At 42.8% G+C, this 25,443-nt stretch overlaps 1 protein-coding gene across 2 annotated transcripts in view; it reads left to right on the forward strand.

Moving 5' to 3' along the window:
- Positions 1–25,443, forward strand: part of EDAR (ectodysplasin A receptor) — a 78,261-nt gene that overhangs the window by 41,945 nt on the left and 10,873 nt on the right. For both annotated transcript variants that reach the window (XM_081907442.1, XM_081907441.1), the window contains exons 2-6: positions 16,111–16,179; positions 16,777–16,899; positions 19,036–19,217; positions 21,372–21,457; positions 24,831–24,917. In XM_081907442.1, the coding sequence (XP_081763568.1) occupies positions 16,129–16,179; positions 16,777–16,899; positions 19,036–19,217; positions 21,372–21,457; positions 24,831–24,917 (529 nt within the window). In that variant the 5' untranslated portion in view covers positions 16,111–16,128. The remainder of the gene's footprint in view (positions 1–16,110; positions 16,180–16,776; positions 16,900–19,035; positions 19,218–21,371; positions 21,458–24,830; positions 24,918–25,443) is intronic.

Below are 25,443 nucleotides of genomic sequence, written 5' to 3' on the forward strand. Positions count from 1 at the left end.
GGGTCATTTTGACACTTAACTTCACGGTTGTGGAATTTTAATTCTGCGTGAGCTCAGGCAGGCTCCAGCTTCAATATTTTTAAGAGAGTCTAAATGACCCATCATTTTACATGGCCTCTAGCAGGTAATTATGACCTGAGCTGGAAAAATTGTGCGTGTTCTGGTTTTGAAATGCTTATTGGCCGCTGGGTTGTTGTTATATTTGTTCTGGCTTTTTAACAGAACTGAAATGTATGTTTTAACTCAGGGGTGCCTAACATTTTGCAGACCAAGGAGTTGACTGTTGACCTAGCCTCTTGTGGGCACATGCCTGCAGAGGGTGTGAACATAAGAAAAGTGAGTGTTGCCGAAATTGGCACCCCACTTCTCTGTTCACATGCTTGCACAAACACACAGAAGGACAGGATAGGAAAATAGGATTTCAGAAGGAGAGGTCAAAGTTAGAAACAGAATTGTTAGAACCCAATACCAAAAATTTGTCCAGGATGTATAACTTGCTGTTGAAATGGAATACACAGGATGAAACGGTGAAATCAGCTATGATTAAATGGGCACAGGATATCGGTCATGATATTATGTTTGCTGACTGGGAACAGTTATGGACCACTGGTGTTAAGTTCACGGCATGTAATGCCCTAAAAGAAAACATAATGAAAATGATCTACAGGTGGTACATGACCCCAGTCAAGCTTGCAAAAATTTACCATTTGCCCAATAACAAATGTTGGAAATGTAATGAGACTGAAGGTACTTTCTACCACCTTTGGTGGACCTGCCCAAAGATTAAAGCCTTTTGGGAAATGATCTATAATGAAATTAAGAAAGTCCTTAAATGGACCTTTCCTAAGAAACCTGAGGCTTTCCTCCTGGGCATGGTTGGCCAAATGGTGCCAAAGAAGGATAGGATTTTTTTTATGTATGCAACCACAGCAGCAAGAATTCTTCTGGCAAAGTATTGGAAGATGCAAGAACTACCTACTCTGGAAGAATGGCAGACAAAGGTGACAGACTTCATGGGACTAGCAGAGATGACCGGCAGAATCCGAGACCAGGGGAAAGAGACAGTGGAAGAGGACTGGAAGAAATTTAAAATATATCTTAAAAATTGTTGTAAAATTGAGGAGTGTTAGGATGTCAAGGGGTATGAAGTAGAGAAATACAGCTGTAACTAATAAATTTGAGGAAAATTAATGAAAAGGAAGTTAATTAGATAAACTGACTAAAGGGTTGCTAAAGAATTTTGGAATAAGGATGCAGCGAAAGGGAGGTATGGGGAAGTTGATATATGTTCAATGTTGTGTTTGTTTTTGTTTTGTGATGTGTCTGTTTTTTATTATGTGTTTGAAAAATTAATAAAAAATTTATTAAAAAAAACAAACAAACACACAGAAGGAAATATAGCCAGAATATTCTTTGTACTTTTTACTACAACAGACAAACTACAACAGACAAGCTCTCCTACCTCTCTGGAAATTGCTGGTATAGGCCCTCTTAAATGTTACTTAGATTTACAAGTTTACTTCATACTTCACTAGGTGTCTTGGCAACATCCTCCAAAAATTCCTGAAATATTATTCTGAAAGAACTTTGAATCAATTAATACCCTTCTGTCTCTTCATAGAAATTAGACAGCCGGATGGCTTTAAAGAAGTTTTTGACAACACATTTATATCTTGAGTTTCAATAGCAGTAATCCTTACTTTTGAAATTAAGACATTAATAAAAGGATTAACTTTGAATCCCAATAATTCCTGCAGGTTTCTTAGCGTCTATTCTTCTGTAAACAGTATCTGAAATGTTTGCCAACTCATAGCCATGGCAAAATGATGTCACTCGGCTTCACACAGTCGTCCTCAAAATCCACAGATAGTTTTATATTCTCTGAGATTCTTGAGTTAAGAAAGCACTGATAACACTTTCCCTCATGAACCAGTAGAACAGGATATCGGGTCTGACAGAAAAGACTCAAATTTATTCCTTGTTTGATTCATGCTTGAACTCGAATTTTCAGGATGGTTTCTTCATGAGAGGACATCACATGGTTATTTATAACTTCTGAACATCTCAGTCACTTCTATGATCAATCAAATACCATCTGCTGCTATGACTAACTTAGTTCAGTGTCCAAGCACGCAGAAATAGAAGCTTCCTTAACCGAAGGGTGGGAAAAGACAGCTTCAAAATTAATGTATAAACTTATTTTACAGACCCCTACTACTTTAAAAATACTTCAGATCCTCAAGCTTTTGCCTAAACACAAAGAAGATACATTAAATGTATTGACTGCCGCTACTGAAATACATCACTACTTTATTTTCCAAAATTTCAGGTTGTCAGGGCTAACTCTGCCTATAATGGATTGTCATGGCATGTATTTTCACAGCTTCCCCCTCCATTATTTGAATGTTCAAGTCATTTGGATAAATTGGTTTGTGCCGCAATGCAAGTTTGCCTGGTGTTTGCCAGTGGGATATGCTATTTAAAAATGATTAGCGACAGAAATGAAATAAACGCTTTTCTTCCCTGGTTCCCAAGGCCTTCTGGACTTTCACTATCAGACACTCTGTTTGTCAGTGGCACCTGCTATTTAAAAACGATTTGCATTCGGAATGAAATAAACATAACATATGTAGTAAGTCACCCAGGCCGACACCACACCAAAAAGCTCTTCCAGCTCAAACACTGCAGTTTGGGCTTCAGGTTAACAATGTAGTGGAAAGAAAGAAAAGGGGGAATACAAACTCTATCGCCATCTCTAGGCTTTGGAGAGTCTGTGGACACCACACTCCCTCAGTGGGGCAACCTCTTCACTGTCATTGTCACCAGCTACTGCTCCTCTTCTCATTGCTAGCACTTGCTTGCCTGCCAAGCAAAGAACCAATGAGCAAGCAGTAAGTGGCACCTACTGCTCTCCCTGTTCTTTGGGCCAAAACCAGAGGTGGGTGTGCAGGTGAGCAGGTTGCAATGCTATAGAGGAGGAGTAGGTTTAGGAGATTCTTGTCAGTGGGGCCCCTGCTGGGGTAGGCTCTTAGTGTCCAGACCCTCAAAGTGTCCCTATTTTCCAGGGACAGTCCTGGGTTTACAGAGGCCGTCCCGGTTTCTGTCCTGCTTTTCCTTAGGACAACTCTGTTTTCAACAGAGCCGCAAGAAGATCCCATTGAGCACATGGATTGACAATATGGACAGACTAGTTACATACGAACAAACTGCATATCGGCGCAGATTAAGAATGGATAAATATGAAGAAATCTGGAAGGAATACTTAAGCAACAAGGCGGAAAGTGGTGGGAAGTAGGGGGAGGAGAGATGGGGAAATATTGTTAAAAAGGTGTAGTTATAGGTATATCAGTACTCAAATCTGAATTGTAAAATTGTGTTGATAGTGTTATTGTGGTTTTTGTATGTGTTTTTTGTGGTTGCTGTTTTTGTTGAAAAAATGATTAAATCTGAAGGGTACGGTAGGATGTCCCTATTATTTATCAGAGAAAAGTTGGAGGGTATGGAGTTATTCAACCCCCAAGCCATCTGAAGGCAACCCTTTATATAGAAGGGTTTTTTAAAAAAAAAAAAGTTTGATATTTTATTATGTTTTTATGTATGTTGGAAGCTGCACAGAGTGGCTGGGGCAAACCAGTCCACTTTGGAATTCAGGTTTGATGGATTCCTCCCACATCTGTAGTTTTTAGTGTGTGTTTCTGGATGTTGCCCCAGTATATCCTGTTTCAAACCCTGACGGCCAAACTAGCTGTAATGGCCACAGGTCTGTGGGCAGAATGTCGGCTGCCAAATCTGGATAAAGCATCAGCGTTGTGGCAGATTTAAAGTACAGCATAAGCCAGTCTTCCCCTTATCTAGTCAAGGCTGGTAATCAACGGTGTTGATTTTGAGCTAGGTTGTCCTGCCCGCCTGCCCAAGCTAGCCCAATAGTGTCCTGTTGTCAGTGTTGAACTAACTGTACATGAAATGGGGGAGTGGGGAGGCAGGTTCTTGCCCCTTGCTTTAGATAGCAAAATGTCTTTAGTAAGCACTGCTCACATTTTAGTGAGGAAGGGCTGCAACTCAATGATAGCGCATCTGCTTTGCATGCTAAATGTCCTTGGTTCACTCGCTCAGTGGCGTAGCATGGGTTGTCAGCATCCGGGGCAAGGCAAGTAATTTGCGCCCCCTAACCCGTGGATTTGCGCCCCCTAACCCTAACCCCCAGATGTTGCGCCCGGTGCGGCCGCCCCCCCTGCACCCCCCACGCTACGCCACTGCACTCTAGGTCTCCTGGTAGGGTTGGGAAGGGCCACTGTTTGAAACCCAATGCTATTCACTTTCCCCCCAATACAAACATTCACTGGGAGAAAGAAAGAAAAAAACTTCTATAGAAAGACAGGATGTTTTGAATGGATCATTGTGGATGTGAGTGGTTTTGGTTCCCTACCCCATATATTATAGGAAAATGGCAGGATCCAACTGGGCTTGGTGGCTATTGTGCTTCCTTGCACACTAAAGGCATGGCGGATCCAGGAAAACCAGAAGAAGAGGCTGCTACCTCTTTTGCAGCAGTGGTCTTACTCCTCCTCGCTAATGTTCAGGTTTAAGAGACACACCCATCTCGCTAATGAGCCAGATTCTTACCATTTACGTTACGGTAAATACATCCCACCAGTTGCAACACGTAAAGGGTTTTAATATTTAGCAAAAAGAGCTATGTTGGGTTTTAAAAACTTATACATGTGTTGTACTGACATTATGTTTCCCACTTTTTATTTAATTATTCTACACAAAATTTGATTGACATACATCTTTAGTTTGCAGACCAAAAAAATAATAATAATATGAAAATCACCGCACTGGAATGCCTTCAAGCAACAACCACCCATGTTGGCAGCCTATTAAATTGCTATTGCAATCTTGACAACCCTCCAGATGAACATCAAACCTTCCTACAGTTCCTCCGGGGCTTGGGAGGGGGGGTACCCCCCCCAAGAACGTAATATTAAGAAGAATAAACCTTGAATGCTCCATTACTCCCTCCAGCTTTGTAGCTAATTTAAAATCTATTGATCCTGGTGCCAATACATCAACTCTACTTAGGGATGTTTTTTTGCTATCAAATTATCCTCTATTTCTTGACTAGCAGATGTGGTTATCACAACTCAGCCTGCAAACATTGTTTAGTGTGGTTGTGTTTCTTCAGTGCCGGAGACTGTATTATGTGGCACTGAGGTATCGCTTAAAGGCAATGGGTGGGGGCCGAGAGAGACAGTATTCAAACGACATGGGAAATTTCAGTTTATATTAGCCGGCAAGACAGCACCCACAGCAAACCTTTAAAGCTAGGGACGCCATATTTCAAGAGCTTTTTGGGATCAATCGTCCAAAGCTGTTGAACTTTTCTCTGGTGGACGGCAGCATGGCGAAGGGGCTTCTGGGAATTCTGGGGGGTTTGTTAAGGGTTGCTGGGAATAATAATTCTGAGGGGGTGTGTTTAAAAGTTATAGTATGTATGCAGCTCTGTATAGCTTCAAATGCAGAATCTGATTTGGTGGACGTTGTTCCATCTGTGACCCAACTCGCCGTATCTGGGAAGAATTAGGTTCTGGGGATCTGGAAGGAATTAAAGAAGCAGACCTTTGACTAGATCTTAAGGGTTATATCCATAATGATGGCCTTCAAGAGCCCAGTGTTATGACTATTACTGCTATTAATGGCACATGAGCACCCAGGTGTGTGCCTGCTCTCCACGTTTTTTGTTTACCACGTGTATGGTTGATTTTCTCCTCCTGGTCTGTTCTTCCAATGCTTGCCAGCACTGATTTACAACCTGTTCAACAGGCAGCTAGCATTCACAGAGAGGGTATTGCCTGACTTGTGCAATTGGGAGGAGCACGTGACCGTTCTCAGCACAGCCAAGCGCTTGCAAAGCTCACGGCTTGTATGAATTCTGCCTGCAGCCTGTGTGGCTTCAGATTCCTAGCGATCCTGCTCAGGCCTGTGAGTTGGCACAGGAATGGGAGCAAATGCTACAGTCCTTCCTAAGACTCCTTCTTCCTGCTTCTGCTGCAAACCCTGCTGATCCCACAACCATAACAAGGAGAAAATAGCTTCTGTACACTTACTGTGGTCAGGGCATGAAGGAGCAAGTCGCACTTGTCCTCAGCATCTTCTTCTGACTGCAGATTTTCAGAGGTCCAGGCACCTGTCATCAGAGATGGACAAATGCATCAGTTTCAGTTACTCATTTGCCATATTAATGCATCCATTTGAGAAACTTGGGTGAGCATTCTGGTGCACGTTTATCCTGATGTACACATTCTTCTAGGGACATGGGTGGCGCTGTGGGTTAAACCACAGAGCCTAGGACTTGCTAATCAGAAGGTCGGCGGTTCGAATCCCCATGACGGGGTGAGCTCCCGTTGCTCGGTCCCTGCTCCTGCCAACCTAGCAGTTCGAAAGCACGTCAAAGGGCAAGTAGATAAATAGGTACCGCTCCAGCGGGAAGGTAAACAGTGTTTCCATGCGCTGCTCTGGTTCACCAGAAGCGGCTTAGTCATGCTGGCCACATGATCCGGAAGCTGTATGCCGGCTCCCTCGGCCAATAAAGCGAGATGAGCGCTGCAACCCCATAGTCAGTCACGACTGGACCTCATGGTCAGGGGTCCCTTTACCTTTACCTTTACACATTCTTCTATGCAATTTTGCCTAGCACACACATTTTTGCAAGCAAAATTGTTAATTAAATTTCTATACCGTCTTTCATCCAAAGGTCATAAGGCAGTTTACAATATAAAAGCACAAAAATACACACCATAATAACAAACAAAACAATAACCTCCACACCACACCAGATTTAAAGGCTATAGATTGTTTAATTAGCATATTTTTGCCTGGTGCCTAAAGATATGTAGTGAAAGTATCAGGCAAGCCTTGCGAGGGAGAGCATTCCAAAAGCGGAGAGCCACTGCAGAAAAGGCTCCGTTCTCATGTTGCCACCCATATGCAGATGACACAGCTTGGCCTTATCCTGTTCCTACAAACAACGATTAGCGAATGGGGACTTCCCCCACCTTGAGCCAAAACCAACCTACAGAAAACTGCCTATTAGCCCTCCTAAGAACATAAGGAGAGTTCTTCTGGACTGGTCCATCTAGTCCGCCATTTTGTTTGATTCCTATGGAAAGCCAGCAAGCAGGACCTGAGCTGAACAGTACTCTCCCCACTTGTGATTCTTAGCAATGAGCGCTCAGAGGCACAAATGGTGGAGGGAGAGCCTTGTCCTCCATTCATTTTTCTAATCCTCTTTTAAAGCAAATTCCATAACCAAGCACGGTGTGAAGAATTTATTTTGCCTGTCTAAAGCCTTCCAACGTTGGTTAGGTAGCCGCAGTTCTTGTATTATGAAAGAGGGTGAAAAAACCTCTCCCTATCAGCTTTCTCCATGACATAAAATCTGATGTTTATTCTAAACTAAAAAACCCCAAAGGCTCCCCCCCCCCTTTTTCATAGGAAAGTTGCTCCAGTCTCTTGATCACTTTGGTTGCCCTTATCTGATCCTCTCCAGCTCTTCCAATGTTTTCCCTGTGGCTTCAAGGAACACTTTAGCCTCAGCCAACCCCCTATCAAGCTTTGAGAGGGAAGGGGAATTTCCAGACAGATACAAGCTCTGCTATACACACACATTCTTTTCTTTCCCGCTCCCATTCTGTATTGTTGAACGTTTCAGATGTTGTGTCCTTTGTAGTACTTTGCATAGCCTTCTAGGTCTGTATGGCATTACCACCCACCCTTCATCAAGGTCTCTGGGTACAGCTTCAATACGAAACACATCCCAGAAGCAGCGTGGGGGGAAAAGTTCCTTTCATGAGACGCGTCAGCAATTGGCATTACAACAAGATAAACCACCCTGTGTGAAATTTAAAAGAGGAATCATAATGTGATGCAGGACCACCCAGGACCGGTGCTGCTTCCTGACAATTTAAATGCATATGCCATAATTGCACCAATTTCCAGTGCAGCAGGCTTAGGCTGATTCGCTTCATTCCACCTTTCCTCATGCACTTCAAGATTGCTAAGAGCAGAAATAATAAAATACAACAAAGGCCAACGGAACACAAAAAATAGAGATCAGCAAATAACCCCCAATTCTAGCCACGATAAAAAAATATTCTAGGTACAGTGGGATTATATGCCAGTTAGAAGCCAAAAGCTGTGGTCTAACACTGGGTTAAACCACAGAGCCTAGGACTTGCCGATCAGAAGGTCGGCGGTTCAAATCCCCGCGACAGGGTGAGCTCCCGTTGCTCGGTCCCTGCTCCTGCCAACCTAGCAGTTCGAAAGCACGTCAAAGTGCAAGTAGATAAATAGGTACCACTCTGGCGGGAAGGTAAGCAGTGTTTTCGTGTGCTGCTCTGGTTCGCCAGAAGCGGATTAGTCATGCTGGCCACATGACCCGGAAGCTGTCTGTGGACAAACGCCGGCTCCCTCGGCCTATAGAGCGAGATGAGCGCGCAACCCCAGAGTCGGTCATGACTGGACCTAATGGCAAAGGTCCCTTTACCTTAACATTGGGGTAGAAGACAGGCATCCAATGTGTGCTATGCAGAGAGTTCAGGTCAAGTGGCCCTTCCGCAGTGCGCCCCTGATTTGCAACTAGCTCATGTTTTCCAAAAATCTGCCAGTGCAGCCTCAGAACAGCTGAATGAGCCCTTTTGTTCATATCACACTTTTGATCTGAATGGAAAATAAGGAACCAGAACATACTGGGGGGAAAGCAAAATGTTGTTATGTGGGAAAGGAGCCATGAGTGCAATCACAATGTATGGATACGTATCTGGTGATAATTTTGCAGAAAGGGCACATTTAAAATGAACTTCCTGGTGGAGGATGAAAAGAGAACAAGAAGGACAAGGAATAAGGGAGGGCGCTATAGGAAACTGAGGACGAGAGAAGGAAAGAACTAAATTTTATAATATTGTTTTTAAACTTTAAATATTGAGCGGTTTAGAGATGGTTTTAGATAAGCAAATGTCTCAAAATGACAGCCTTGACTAGCGAAGAATGTATTATGTTCAATGTGTTCTTCAGTAGGAGGAAGAGTTGTAGCTCAATGGTAAGGTTCCTGCTTTGAGTGTGTAAGGTCCCTAGTTGTTGTTGACATCCGTCTGTCTTGAGCGACAATGGAGTGTGCCTCCATGGGTGAAGTCTGCTGTAGCGGCACCAAAGTGACCTCTTTGGGGCAAAAGCCTGGGCAGTGTGTATGGAGGTCCTGGGCTGCCCAGATGTCAAGACCCTCCCCTCTCGACTTCGCGGATGTGGTCCAAAAGAAAGCAGAGCAAGACGTTTGGCACCAGCTTGGCTTGCTGGAAGGAGGCGTAGAAGGCGCCATCCAACCATCTTAGGGACTCTGCTCTGGATTTGTGTAGAGTTTACTCCTTAGCCTTTTCTTCTCCTGAAGCTATCCCACAAGGCAGCGGAGATTTAGGTTCTGGGTTTTCCTTCTCCTAGATGGGCCCATCTGCCCCTCACTTCCTTCTACAGAATGGGCAGAAACTGCCTTCTTGACTGTTGAACCCACTATTGGTCTCGTCCACTCAGTCTGCCAGAGCCTGTCTTCACATGCAGGGAAGTCTCTAACTCACTGAGGGCTTGAGACCCATCAACTACCCTCACCTGGTTTAGCCAATGTTTAGGGAAGTTTTTAATGTCTGATGTTTTATTTTTTATTATCATTATCATTGATTCTGTTGGGATCCACCCAGAGTGGCTGGGAAACCTGGCCAGATGGGCGGGGTATAAATAATAAATTATTATTATTATTCTAAGCTACAGTTTTCAGGATTCTTTGGAGGGAGCTATTTGCTGTAAATGTTCTTTAAACTTATGTTGTGGGTGTGACCTTCAACTCTAAATTAGAACAGAGAAGAGATTAGGACACCCAAAGAAATTAAATGATGAAGGTAAAAGTCCTCAAATTCCACATTGACATAGGAGAAACAATCCCATCGTCACCACACATGAAAAATACAGGCATTTGTTTCGAGGGGGGGAGGAAAAGGTTAATTTTGAAAAGCCTCTTCTGCACTTCTTCTCATTTTATGGTTACTTTACCACATCTGCTTCGGATGAAGGTCTTCTTCAGAATCACCTGACTTGCATTGAAAACAGGATACTGGATTAGACTGACAGCTCATTTGAGGCAGGAAAAATGCCGAATGTTTCAACACAAAGAATGAAATAAGGGAAATTGGCCCCCTGTGTTTTGCTGGCTCCATTTTTTTACACTACACATGTACATTACAATCCCTTTTTGATGCTTACCTTGTGATAAAACAACACAGAATTGTGAGAATCTTGGCAAGCATCTTAAGGCTGTTTTAATTCAAAATCTTTTTGCCAAAACTGGAGGGGGGGAGGGGGGAGAGAGAGAAATGTGATGTCTATATTTTTAACAAACAAACAACAACTATGTTTCTGTTATAGACACCGGAATCATGATCCACACATATGATGAGTATACCTTGTGTGTCTGGAATCTGATGATCACTCAGCTTAGAAATTTTTGGCTGTCATCTGCTCCCTAGTGGAGAATTTACCTCATGATACTGTTTTTCCTCCTTCTTTCCCTGACATGTTTTGGCACATCGAGCTTTGTCCATAAACACCTTTGGTCAGTTCACCTGATAGCATAATAAACTAGCTTCTACCTTAGAACAAACTTACCAAGGGAGGAATAGAAGAAATCTGGGGGTGGCAGAACAATTAACCTGTTCCTGTAACGAGGCAAGATACTCTGTACAGGGTTTCCCAGTGCATGGCACTCCTAGGAAGAAGTGTTGTTGTCAAAGGTGAGACCAATCACGTAGGGATGAAGAAACCCTGTGTCCCTCCCTGTGTTGTTAGGCTACATCACATCACCCCAGGCTATTTGCCATGCTGGCTAGGGCTAATAGAAGTTAAAGTCCAACAACATCTAAGGAGTCGTGGGTTCCCCATTCCTGGATTAAGGGGGAATCTAAAGCTGGTTGAGTTTCCTAAAGCAGTCAGGAGGAGTGAGATGGATGGAATGGAAAGATGGAAAGCAGAGAATGACCTTGGGTAAGGGGGCAGAAATTGTTCTGTAACGGGGTTCTGGGTGATCCTCCTTTAATATGCAGGCTGTTTAATAGAGACAGTTTGCTGTAGTTTTAATTAATCTCCGTATCACTTCCCTAACCAGAAGTCTGTGCCAAACCCAAGCCCTTCTCATGTGGACCTCATGTACCTTAACGTACCTACTTAACAGCCTCAGTTCCTACAAATGAAAAATGGAAATAACAGAGGTTCTGTGAGAGTACAGTAAATAAAGAGTAAAACTAACACCTTAGGCCAAGAAAAACACTCTGTAAATGATACATTAATGAAAACCAGAGGGAACGGTTTGTCCATTGCTGACAGCACATGAGACATGTAGCGAATTTATGGGCCTCCAACCCACACCAACCCAAGCCTGCATGGCCATAGTTTGGGACGGTAGGTCAGCAACACCTGAGGATCAGAAAAGTGATGAGAATCATAGAATTGTTGAGTTGGAAGGGACCGCAAGGGTTTAGTCTGACCCCCGGAATGCAAAAATCTCAACTAGATCATACATGACAGACGGCCATCCAACCTCTGCTTAAAAACCACCAAGGAAGGAGAGTCCACCTCCTTCTGAGGGAGTCCGCTCCATTGTCTTACTATCAGAAAGTTCTTCCTGATGTTTAGTTGGAATATCCTTTCTTGTAACTTGAAGCCATTGGTTTGAGTCCTAGTCTCTGGGGTAGGAGAAAACAAGTTTGCTCCATCTTCCATGTGACAGCCCTTTAGATCTTTGAAGATGGCTATCATCTCTCCTCTCTGTCTCTTATCTAGACTAAACATACCCAACTCCCTCAACCATTCCCCATAAGGCTTTGTGGCCAAATCCTTGATCATCCTGGTTGCCCTCCTCCACACATGCTCCAGCTGGCCAATATCTAAATTATGGCACCCGGAACTGGACACAGTACTCCGGGTCTGATTATCGCAGAATGGAGCAGGACTATGGCTTTCCTTGATCGGGACAAATACTTCTATTGATGCAGCCTAGAAGAGCGTCACTGTTTTTGCTGCTGCATCAAACTGTTGACCCATGTTAGATTTGTCATCAGGCAATGGGACACAATCACCCACCATATCTGATGGGCACTAAGCTAGCCTAGTGAGCAGGCCTCATGTCCTCCAGCACCTTGCCACTCCACCTTGTGCCTGCTTGCTCAAGCGGATGGTGCAGTTTGTAGCTAATGAGCTGAACAACACATGCAAGAAATGCCTGCAGGAAAGCAGGATCTGAGCTAGCTGCCACTCAGCCTGCTGACTATGCCTTTCCCAACTTTCCTGCGGTACACATTGGAAGACGATGACAAGCAAGATAGGCAGCTAAGCAAATGTTGCTGCCTCAGCTCATGAGAATGGGAATAGCCAGAGGCACATGTGGGTGAGTGCTCAGTTGCTGCTGTTCCACAGATTCTGTCACCTGAGGCAGGTGCTTCATTCTGCCCAATGGTAGGGCTGACCCTGATCTCCTGTGACTCCAGAGCAGTGTTAGAAACTGAGATATGAAAGCTAGGAGCTAAATGGCACCTTAAACCTAGGTCAGTGTTTCCCAACCTTGTGCCTCCAGCTGTTTTTGAACTACAATTCCCATCATCCCTGACCACTGGTCTTGCTAGCTAGGGATGATGGGAGTTGTAGGCCAAAAACATCTGGAGGCCCAAGGTTGGGAAACACTGACCTAGGTTATGGGTGCTGCAACAGAATGCCTGGGTGCGCATTTTTATAACAAGAATACAAAGCTGAAAATGAATGAACTGCAGCTAAAGTCTTATATTAATTTTTCACATGGTCTAGTCCTCATATGAAGACTGCAAAAAACAAAGCCATACTTCCCCTGCCCACCTCCCTAATATGAGGGTCCCTTCTCCCATCCTCAGAGAGTGGCTGGAAGTGGGGAGGCAGAAAAAGGTCCTCCTTTTGTTCCAGCAGTGGCAATTTTAATCTGGTATCTTAGGCGCGGTACTGCTCCCAGAGCTCAGAAACATTAATGAAATTCCCTGTCGCAAAATGTGCCTAGAACAATGGGAGTTTCGAACGCTGCTCCAGAGGGAAGGCTATTTCAGGCTCAACAAACTTTTTATTAAAGCCGAGACACAGTGGACACAGCAGCTCCCACCCAGAGCACAGTGGACATGCTGATGTCCCCATAGAATTTAGGTTACCCATCACTAACTTGCTCACTTTTCAGTCAGACAAGCGCGGCTACTTTTTGCTGGAACAGGGCCAACAGGTCTACAGTGACAGTTGCAGAAACAACCATAACATTATTTATGTGCCAGCTCTCCACACCTGTGCCAGAGTTAGGGAACAGATAAATACAGCACAGGGAGGAGTGTGCTCTTGGATTGCATCCAATGGAATGATGCACAGGTAGCTGGAATGTTTGGCCAATCTAAACACACTAACTGTTCACCTAAGGCAGGGGGCCTTTTTCCTTCCACAATGATAGATATATGGTTCTCTCCTTGAAACGTGTGTATGGGGAAGAAAGAGAAGAAAATAGTAATTATATTGTTTTCTCTAATGGCTGCATCTAGGTAGGTTTGTTGGGGTTTTTTCTGCTGCGCAACCCAAAGTTGCACAGCTCAAACCACATCGATTTAATGAGAAAGTTCAGCACACGGTTCACTCTCTCCTGTGGAAATCAATAGGACTTTTAAAAAGTGCCCCACGTTGCTTGGATTGTGTTCTAAAGCAATGAGAGAGAGAGAGAGAGAGAGAGAGAGAGAGAGAGAGAGAGAGAGAGAGAGAGAGAGATATCCCTTCCCAATCCCCATACAGTAACTTGTCTCAGCTAGTCTACTTGCTGGAAGGAATATTCAAAGCGAGTTCACTGCTTGCTGGTTAAGAGTTATAATCACTGCTTCAACTATGTCGAATTTAAATGTAAGATACGGGTATGTGATTTAAAAAATTTTTTTTTTTAAGCACATATGCAGTCACAGTTGCCTTGAGATTTAGGGAAAGCTCTTAATTTGACACGGGCTTTTGAAACGAATTTCTAGAAAGGTAGTTAATGTTTTCTGCGAAGACCACACTGCCGCAGCCACACCTCAAAACTTCAGAGATATTTAATTTGTTCAATCCCTGCAGCATATACCATGTTGTAGCAGCAGCAGCAGCATTAATGCTGAGCTCCCCCCACCTCCCCGCTATCCTACTTCAGAGCAGGATTTTTAACTCTTTCCTCTCCCAATACATTCTCAAGAGAGAGAGAGAAAAGATTAATGAATCTTATCAATTTTCTGTTGTGCCTTAGGTGAGATTCTTAGATGCCAACTTTTAATATAGGAGACTTAAGGATTTCCCAGAATGTTTTACATATGTAACAACAAAGCCCCCTCCAAAAAACACACAACAAGCTTGAAAAGGACAAGAAGGAACATATAAGAATAAGGCCACCAACTAGACATGGAAACCTAATATTAAGATGCTAAGGCTGCACTCATTTTCCTGGAACCAATCCCCACGCTCTTCGGATCAGACTTGGGGCAGACAGCGCTGTATAGGTCGAGCACAATTCCAAAACCTGGCTTTTCGAGATGAACATTTTGTCTTTCTGGAAATCAAAACTTTATACACTGGGAACAGGAAATCTTGGGCAAGACCTCCAAAAGCAAGATACATAGAAAGCCATCTTTATTTCTAGTAGAAAAGGGGCAGGGAGGCAGGGCGGGAGGCAGAATGAAATATCAGGCTGTGCATTCTTCTTCCTCTATAATAGTGAGCAATTAACAATATTTTAACATAATTTTATGCTCAGCTTTTAATGGAGAACCCAGACTACATTGTTGCTAGCGTGTTGTTTTCTGTCTCCTGTCGTTTTTCAGATCTGATCTGAAGTGGTTCCCCTCCCCCTTTAAAAACAATTAAAATGCTGTGGACAGTCAGCAAGGGCAACCAAGTACCGTAACTTCTGAGACTGTTCAAGGCTACTGTGCCTTTAATTAGAAGCTTCCCTCTCTAGAAAGAGCAGCTTCCTCTACCTCTTATTGCTTCCTGTTCAGCATAGCCTTGGGTTCAATGAACCCTGTAATGAGTTAGATCCTGTTTCCCATAGGAATGGAGGATGGCTTTAATTACTGGTCTCATCTAATTTTTAGTTTATGCTGACATAGCACTAATTTGCAATAAAAGGGGGGGGGGGAGGGAAGGAAAAAAATGATAACAGTAGTGAAATAATTTCCAGGGAATAGGAATGCACTACTTACAGGATCATTTCATCAGTAATGCTGGGCTTGCTCGTCTATTAAATAGTGTTGTTCAGCTTGACACAGCCTTAGAAACCATTTAATTAATATATATTTGCTAGTAGAGAGCCACAGAAAATTAGGCAACCATCCTCTGTACTGATAATGATTCATATGCACAGACAGAATTAATTAGCAGCAGTATCACTTCATCCATTTCCTTCTCCTTGCAAACAACATTTTTACAAATTGATATAGGCTTGATTAATTCATGCCTCCAGAAACCATTATTTTAAACCAAATTTAATGCACTAAATTCTTCCACACGCATACTCCCACCCACAAAATGAGAGACTTTCAAAATAAGTTTTATGAAGAGCATTTCTCCATCTGATCTGATGCATGTCTAGCTGGTATAAACACCAACATTTTGTTGATTCCCCTTCACTTTTTCTTCTCGCTCATCAGGTAATCATTGATTGGTTAAGAACTCTACTGAACTAAACTAGTTGAACAACCCACTTTTAGAACAAAGGAGGAACAGAGTTTATCAGGGCCTAATAAGAAGGACCGACTCAGAAGTAAGTCCTATTGAGTTCGGTGGGACTTATTCCCAGGTAATTGTGTTTAGGATTGCAGCATTATGTCAACGTACTTGGGACTAAGTTATATTGAAATCAGTAGAACTTACTTCTAAAGTTGAAGCTACAGTCCTAACTACAGCTACTGGAGGGTGGAACTTACTTCAGACTAAACATGAATAGGGATTGCACCATTAAATGTTTTTCTTGCAATTAACAACTGATTTTTTCTTTTTCAGGTAATTTATCAGGATAATATGCTGCACATGGGAGAATGTAAATGGAGTCAAATGTTTCCTTTTATCATGGTAGGTATTTCAAGGACATATGTTTCAGAAAAGTCGCTACAGTTATAAACCCTAGAAAATTAACAATAAGCATAATTTTACTTTTGTTAACCTGAGCAAACATTATTTAATATCTGCACAGTTGCTTCAGATGAAGTCCTTGTAGACATCATCAGGATTTCTTCCCCAGAAAATATTTTGAAATATAATATGAAATCCAACTACTCTTAAACCTGTTGCATCTCAAGGATATCAGCAACAAGAATACCTTGTATTAGGAAAAACTGCAAACATGCAACCATTAGTCAAAATTGCATACAGAGATGAAGATCATTAAGCAAAAAGCACACAAAAATGCACAATTTTATGCAGTGTGTTGTTTGTTGTTTTTTTTTAATGCAAAGTGATGTGGAAATTGGAGAAATGAAGACTGGAAAACGAGAAACCAAAACGGACAGAGTTGTCCATCGCTAGAGAGTGACAAGGCATGGCAATAGCAGAGAAATTAAAAGTCAGAGTGGTTCACCCTCTGATAGTATTGTTTTTAGGCAAATGTGATGCATTGACAACTGGGAAACTGGGCAATGGAATTAACCAGTATTCATCCTTTGGTGACAGGCGTCACTTGTTTATTCTGCTAATGCCGAATATTCCAACTGCGGCGAAAATGAGTACTACAACCAGACTACCGGAATGTGCCACGATTGTCCGCAATGTGAGCCAGGAGAAGAACCTTATATGGTGAGTTCTTCACATACTTGCAATCTTATCCTAGAGGTGGCTGTAGGAACATCTGCACTGCACTGCGTTATCCATAGTGGTCCTTACACACTTCTGGAAGTCCAGTGTTGTTGTATTTAATAACTGCTCAGCCTTCCTCCCTTTTCAATACTACCGAAAGGAGATCGGTACTGCTGAATATAGTTGCAGTCCAACACACCACACAGTCCTGCAAGTGCTGCTATTTCTCATGCTCCATGCTCATTATACTAAATTCCCCCCGCTGTCAGGAAAATGGTCACCACATGGCTGTTGCGAAGGAAACAGCCACCATGCTTCCAGGAGGAATGTTAAAGCAGTCTGGCACAGGCCAGCAGGGCAGAAACAATCTCTCTCCAAGGCACTTTCAGATAATTACACTGAATCAAGAAATTTTATTTGGCCTGTGTTCTGTTGTCCTCGTCGACATTTGCTTTTTAATGGGGACCATATTTCGAACGGAGAAGGGCTACACAACATTGGCTCTGCCCTCTCCTGCCCCAGCTGAGGGGCTCTTTAAGGCCCTCCCTGTAGTGTAACCAGTCACAGAGGTCCTGCCAGAGTCCCGTGCTTTATGTATCTCATCCTCCCCACCTCCTTTGATCAGGGTCTTGGCTCCTGATGAGAGGAAGCAGTAGAGAGAGCCATAGCCCCCAAGGACTTTGACAGAGACTCTCTGTGGCTAGTGCAACACGGAGAAAGAGAAGGCTTAAGGCACCCTTGAGTGAAAGTTGCTGGGGTGTTGTGCCATGTTCATTTCTATGACACCTATGGGGAAAAGGAAAGGAAAAGGAAAAGACCCACCCCCAAAAGGCAGCTCACAACAGCTAAACTACAAATTTCAAACAAGAAAATAAAATGGCTTTGTTTTAGAGAAAACACCAGGAAGCAATACAGTGGTACCTCGGGTTACATAAACTTCAGGTTACATACACTTCAGGTTACAGACTCTGCTAACCCAGAAATATTAACTCAGGTTAAGAACTTTGCTTCTGGATGAGAACAGAAATCATGCTCCGGCAGCATGGCAGCAGCAGGAGGCCCCATTAGCTAAAGTGGTGCTTCAGGTTAAGAACAGTTTCAGGTTAAGAATGGACCTCTGGAATGAATTAAGTACTTAACCCGAGGTACCACTGTAAACGTATTTTTAAATTTAATTGTTGTTCGTTTTGCAAATCTACAAAAACAAAAACAAAAAAAACAACCTGCATGCAAATGTTGCAAAACTGAAGAACGTTTTTTAGAAAATAAAAGAAAACCAATGAGATCTAGAACATCATGGTTAAAAGCAATCAGCTCTGCTGTTGTTAAATCATGGGTGGCAGTGGGGAGAAGCAAGAGTAGAGATGCTTCCCCAGGGAGGGAGTTACACTGCCCGGCACTATGTCAGAGAAAGACCTAGATCCCCACCAAACAACCTGGCTTCAGACTGTGATGGGACACCTATAAAGACTCCATGGAAGGGACTGGGGGGGGGGGTCATCGCAAGAGAATCAGGTGCTATGCTTGGGGATGGCTGTGAAAACATTGAGACTGGTCTTCCAGTTGCTTGCCCATGCTCTGCCCCATCACCTTCAGTCTACCCAGTCAGCCCCACATGCCTGCTTTCTTTCTTCCAATCAGCCCAGGAGATGGCCCTGGTTGTCACCCTCCTCCTCTTTACTCTCAACATTGCCTTTGTCGAACTTGTCAAGAAAGAGGGGCTAAACTAGAATGAGTTGGGATGTTTGTCATTGGTCCTGCCCGCCCTTGGCTCCGGCTCCACTCATTTTTGGCTTATCTGCCTTCTGACCTACCAAATGGTCACCGGGCACCTCTGATGTGTCAAAGCTTACTCAAAGCAGCTTCACGTGCTGCTGCAAAGAACATCTCGCTGTGGCTGCAAAAATCCTTTTATTCACAACTGAGTTTGGAGAACAGCAGACCAGAAAGGTCTCTGGGCTTTCCTGCTCCGTTAATATACAGTGCTATTAGGGAGTCAAGAGGACCACCAACTTTGGCCTCAGACACTGCAGGAAACAGTGTGTTACTGGGCTGTTAATGTTCTCTTTTATTTTCTTGAAAGTTGGTTTAAAAAGTGGCTTTTTCAATTCAGAGACTCTGTTAACCCCCCCACAGACGTGTGGATACGGCACCAGAGATGATGGTTACGGCTGCGTTCCTTGTCCGTTGGAGAAGTTTTCTAAAGGCGGGTACCAGATATGTAGGAGGCACAAGGACTGCGAGGGATTCTTTCGGGCAACAGTTATGACACCCGGAGATCAAGAGAATGATGCAGAATGTGGGCCTTGCCTCCCTGGGTAAGGATTTAATTATGAGCCTTTGGTCTCTTAACAAAAACTCCAGTTATGCTGAGCGACATAAGCATATTTGTTGCATTCCTGCTGCTGGCCACACTACTTTCTGCATCCATTTAAGTGCACGATAATTAACTCTATGTAAAGAATACAAGCACTTGAAAAAGCATGTTTTAAATCAAGGAAAGTAACAGATGCTATTAGAGCAAATGAAATATAAAACAAGTGCCTTGTAATAAAAGCTAGGAGGAAGAATATATTTTTTGATGTTAGAAGGGGAGGAAGCTTGCCCATATAAGGATGCCATTGTAACTATGAACTTTAGACCACCAAATTATTGGAATTTTAAAAACAAACAAAATAAAACCAGTATTTCTTGGTTACCCTAAAGGAGGCTGAAGTATCGCTCTGATAAAATGAAAAATCAACATGGTCAGAATATGATCCTTCATCATTTTATATGGAAAAGTTGATTGCATCACTAGATCTTTATAGTGACATTAAATAACACACCAGATCAGTTAAATTTATTTTTCTTTCCCCAGTAAAAGCAAATCACTACTTTTTATTAATAAAGTATTCGGTTCAACGAAGTCATATTGATTTTAAAGTCACTTTTTATTATATATAAATATATATTGGTTATATATATATGTTGTGGGGTGGGGACTATAGTTTCTTAAGGGTGCTGGGAGTTGTTAGCCAGTATAACCAATGGTCAGGGGTGTTGAGTGTTGAAATCCAACAACATCTGGAGGGCCACAGGTTTTCCACCCCTAACATGATGCATAGGATTCCTGACCACATATCTGGCTGAATGTGCTCAGAGTCCATTCTCACCTGGTCTGGCTTCGTAGAAGGCTGGGAGCTCCATGCCTTCAGATGCCTCCATGTTCAGATGTGCTGTCTTTTCAAAGTGACAACAGGGTCACATGGAACATAGGGAGCTGCCTTCTACGAAGCCAGACCATTGGTTCATCTATCCCAGCACTGTCTATATAGACTTTCAGTGGTTCTCCAAGGTTTCAGGGAAGAGTCTTTTTTAAATCCCTGCTGGAGCAGGATTGAACCCGGGAGCATTCTGCATGTGGCTACTTGACTAAACTTCAGCACATCCCGAAACGCAGATTAAAAACATGTGCTCCTGGTTTTTTTAAAATCAAAAGAATTACTAATTACAATTTGGATGCATTTATATTGCCATTTGCAAATGTACAAGAGGTTCGGGTCTAGTGCTTCCTCACATCTAAAGCAGGGTTCCCCAAACTAGGGTCTCCAGCTGTTTTTGGACTACAATTCCCATCATCCCTGTCCGCTGATCCTGCTAGCTAGGGATGATGGGAATTGTAGTCCAAAAGAACAGCTAGAGACCTGAGTTTGGGAAACTTCTGATCAAGGTGGAATCTACACACGTTCTGAAAATAAGCATCAAATTTTCTATAAGGCTCGCCGCCGCCATCTAGTGCCACACTGTATATTGCACTTACAACACACTTAAAACGTTTTATTTGCAGCTGTATAGCTGAGTCTTTAGAGCCTTGTAGAAGTTTCTGCTCATGATTTACGCAAGCGCATTCCTATATGTCAGAAAGCACACAGGCCACGACAAAGAGCTTCACGTTCTCGCCCTGCTTGTCTTCTAAACCTGATGTTGATTAGTAGGTTTTGCATAAGTTGCTTTCTCTCTCAGTCCCCATCTCCCTGCCCAGGAGGATTAGCCTGGAGCTGAATACTCAGCATGCCAGCAAAATCAAGGTAGCTGGTGCTTGTCTGGAACATCACTTCTTTGGGGTGGGGGGGAATTATCCTTGCACAGAGGGTCTCATTTCAGAGACATGTCTTGAGCTGCATTGCAAACGCAGTGGACAAACATCTGTTGATTTAGGCAGTGATACCACCTCATGTCATGTACTCGAATGCTTGATTTAATTGCCTTTATGAGGGCAGCGGAGGAGAGACTGTTTCTAGTCAAGCAGGATAAAAAGTGGATAATGCCATTAAACGAGTAACACAAAAAAATTAAAGTCAGTGATTTCATCTTGCAAAGAAAGTGATTTACTTCTCAAGCATACCTGAAGGCTACCAAGCCAGTTCTGCTGTGTGGTGTGTGTGTGTTTTCCTGCCTTGTCCTTTCATTGCCTTGTCCTTTCATTGCAGTTACTACATGCTAGAAAACAGGCCGCGGAATATCTATGGAATGGTTTGCTACTCTTGCTCCCTGGCACCTCCCAACACAAAAGAGTGTAAGTATTGCCACTCTGATTTCTATTTAGTTGTATTCGGACTTAAGAAACCTCAAAACGCCGTCTGAAGTTTTCCTGAGCAATATGCGTGTTGACAAATTGAGCCTGTCTTAAAATGGAGCACACTTCAGCAGCACAGAATGGAGGAGGGCACGTGAATCTCCATCATGGTTCTCTTTTCAGAATAACTTAGGGACGCCTTCCTGAATCTGGTTCCCTCCAGATATTTCCAGACTACAACTCCTATAAACCTTGACCGTTGGCCATGCTGGCTGTGACCGATGGGAGTTGGAGTACAGCAACATCTGGCAGGTCCCATGGGGAAAGACTGACCTAGAGTTTTCCATTGGTGGTTTTTCATTTTGCTACTACAAAAACCAATAGCTGCAGTGCAGAAGAAGCCAATAGCAAGACAAGCAGATGCACAAAACCAAGGGTGGTATTCAACTAGCAGTTTCCCATCAGCACAAGGATTTCCACCTTCTTCCCTCCCTTCTCCTGGTGCAAACCTTCCCAAAATCTGCTCCAGATTTAGGGAGGCATGGCGGGAAGTAAATTCCCAAGGTGCAAGCAGAAATCCTAGTGCTTTACTAAGCACCACTTTTGATACAACCTCAAACCCCAGCTTCCATGGAGCCTTGTATAAGCAAGACCACATCCACAGAACTGCCCATCCTTCTTCCTCCTCCTTCACAAAACAGGCTTCCCAAGGCTTAATATCAGCAATCCATATAGCTTTTTCAATTTATTGTATCCCACTGTTCCTCCAAGGAGCTCAAGATGGTGAACGTGGTTCTCCCATGCCCTGTTTTATCCTAACAACAACACTGTGTGGTAGACTAGGTTGAGAGGCAGTCACTGGCCCAAGGTCACCCAGCGAGCTTTATGGCTGAGCAAGGATTTGAATGCTGGTCCTCATCCAGCACTTTAACCACTATTCACACTAGCAATCCTTAAGAAACCTCCTTAATGGATCCAAACCATTCTACATATTTCAGTTTGTCTCTTTCCCAACATGAAAGGCCGACACGGGGTTATCTTCTAGCGTGGCAGCTAAAATGCAAAAAGCATTTTAAAGCCTTTTAAAAGAATAATCCTGTTTACTTTTTGGCATGTGGATCTAAAGGAAGGGACTGTGGTAAATAGAACATGATACACTGGGGGGGAAAAGCACTTTTTAAAGTCCAAATTATGATTTCCCAAATAGCAACGGAGTTTAATGGAAAGGCCGACAGACCTTCCGCTGTCGCACTGCTTGTAGGTTTCTTCACAACATTCCTGTTGTATTACGTACAGGTGGTTAAAAGCACACAACCCACATTTGTGTCCTTGAATTTCAGTCATCAGCATTTTGATGCCAAAATGCAGGAATTTCCATGTGTGGCGATTTGTCCTTGAGTTCCCCTGCATAAATCTTTTTAGAAAATGTGTGAGTCACGGCTGCCCAACCTAGCTAAGTGGTCTGGGATGTAAATGATACTTGAACATTCATAGCTGAGAATGGTGAGAAAGGGAGCTTGCACTTGGGTTTGTTTCTTGTTATTTACTCCTCTGAAAGCCGGCATGTTGTAGAAGGAGTTTGGTTTAAAAGGTTCTCTGTTTTATTTAGGGCAAGAATAAAAGGGGGGTAGGGGGAAGCTTCATTAGAAAATGCGATCATTTAGCTTGAAGGCTTGTTTCACACGGATGTTCTGTTGCCTTTTTAAAAAAAAATTCAGAACTAAGGTTTTCAGTTACAATAAATAAATTCAAATTCTTAACAATACCTAAACCACAATCCAGAAAGTCACACCATTCACGCTATGCCAATCCCAGCAAAGTTTAGGATTTGGGTAGAAAGAACTGTAAACTTTGATTCTCATTTTTCCAATCTTTAATGGAGTTCTTTATTTTTTCAAAATCTTCATGAAAATTCCTCAGCACTTCAGTGAATGCTCATTGTTACATAACAATACCTGCAAATAATCCAGAATTAAAGCTCTGTAAAGACTGTAAACAACCCTCCAGACTGGCAGGTCTTTGTGGTTGTATTCTGCAACATGCCAAATAGCATCCTGAAATCCTCCCTTGAGTATACAGTGGTACCTAATGGTTACAAACTTAATTCGTTCCGGAGGTCCATTCTTAACCTGAAACTGTTCTTAACCTGAGGTACCACTTTAGCTAATGGGGCCTCCCGCTGCTCCTGCGTGATTTCTGTTCTCATCCTGAGGTAAATTTCTTAACCCGAGGTACTACTTCCGGGTTAGCGGATTCTGTAACCTGAAGTGTTTGTAACCCAAGGTACCATTGTAAATCCTAACTGATGAAAACAGACAAAATGGGAAGCAAGCACACAAGAACTTTCCTAACCAAGCCTCCAGTTCATTCGACCGCCCTAATTCACCATCTTCAAATGTCCAGAACTATCAGGCTTATGTCCACCTAGTTTAAAGTCAGGAGATTTTGCATGCCTTACTATTTCAACACTGCATAAAAATAACTATTTTGGTTTCAAATGAAAATGTCTCTTACAAAAGGCACATACGACATTTAAGAACTAGCCACGCTTGTAAGGTACTTTGCTCTGTTATAGGAAAAACTCATTTCAAATTGCTGAGCTATATGCTTTTCTTGGCCACGTTTCTAGCTAGTATTTGTCTTTGCCATTAGTGCATTTTATATTGTGTAATAGTTCTTCGTTTATTTTGAAAAACACATCTTTATTTAGAGCATGCACATTTCTTTACTTCATAAGCTGCAAGACGTTTTTCACGCACTACAAGAGAACTTAATTTCCTGTCACATTTGTCTGATGGAGCTGGGCCAAGAAAATTCTCAACTTCCTAGAACTGCAGAACAACATCAGTCATTTTTTCAGTGGGGCATGAATTTAGCCAAATAAATTCTCCCATCTCGTATGCCCAGTGTTGTCTTTGCTAGAGATTCAGTGCCTTAAATGCTGATAATAAAAATCAGTGCTTTTTAAACAATCTTAAAAGCATAGGCTGAAAATATATAATAAGTCTAAGGCTGCAAACCTGAAAGTCCAGTTGAAACCATTCATTTCAACGGGAGTTGCTTCTACAAAAACAAAGGGGAGGGGACCAAGTTTAGGACTGCACTGCTGTTCCTCTGGCGTTGGTGTTCAGCTGGCACATCCCTAGGTTCAGAAACAAATGTGTGCCAAATGCGTTTTTCACAGCTTGGCATCATAAATCCACATTTAGGTGTTTGACATTTGAATTGTAAGCATTGGCTTTTAAATGGACGGGAAATTCATGCAAGTTAAGTAACTGTGCTGTCAGTTCACAAATGCATCAATTCATGGCCGAGATTTTACAAGCGTCACCAGGAAAATTTACGGCAAATTTGTTTTTTTTTATTATGATAGGTGCAGGCATTACCTCTGGTGTGTCAGCCAGTTTCCCAATTACTTCTGGAACAAGTACCCATTCTCCTTTCCAGCATGTGCACAAAGGTAAGAAAAGCAGCCCAGTTTCCCTTTTAGCATTTTCTTGAGTTGGCTTTTGGTATGTAATCCTGGGAGGCTGGAAGACTGAGCAGCCAGGGGAGCAAGGTGCCTTCTTCCCTACAGAGATGTGTGGTTGATGTGCCGTCTCAGAAGTCTGAGCTGTTTCTATTTAAACTTTTCTTTTCTTTTTTACTCAGCCTATGGGTCTGTCAGGCTTAAAGTTTGTGTTTTAATTTCATTTCACGGTTTTCTCATAGATGAAGTATCATTAAAAATATTCCTTCAGCAATCAACATGCTTCAGCAGAGATGAGTTTTACAATGAACTTTGCAAATGGGGTGTATTTATTTAGATGAAAAGTTAATTTAGCTCAGGGGTAGGCAAATTAAGGTCCAGGGGCCAGATCTGGCCCAATCGCCTCCTCAATCCGGCCCACAGACGGTCCAGAAATCAGTGTGTTTTTATATGAGTAGAATGTGTCCTTTTATTTAAAATGCATCTCTGAGTTATTTGTGGGGCATAGGAATTCGTT

The sequence above is a fragment of the Podarcis melisellensis genome, assembly GCF_964234715.1.
Source record: "Podarcis melisellensis genome assembly, chromosome: 4".
NCBI lineage: Eukaryota > Metazoa > Chordata > Lepidosauria > Squamata > Lacertidae > Podarcis > Podarcis melisellensis.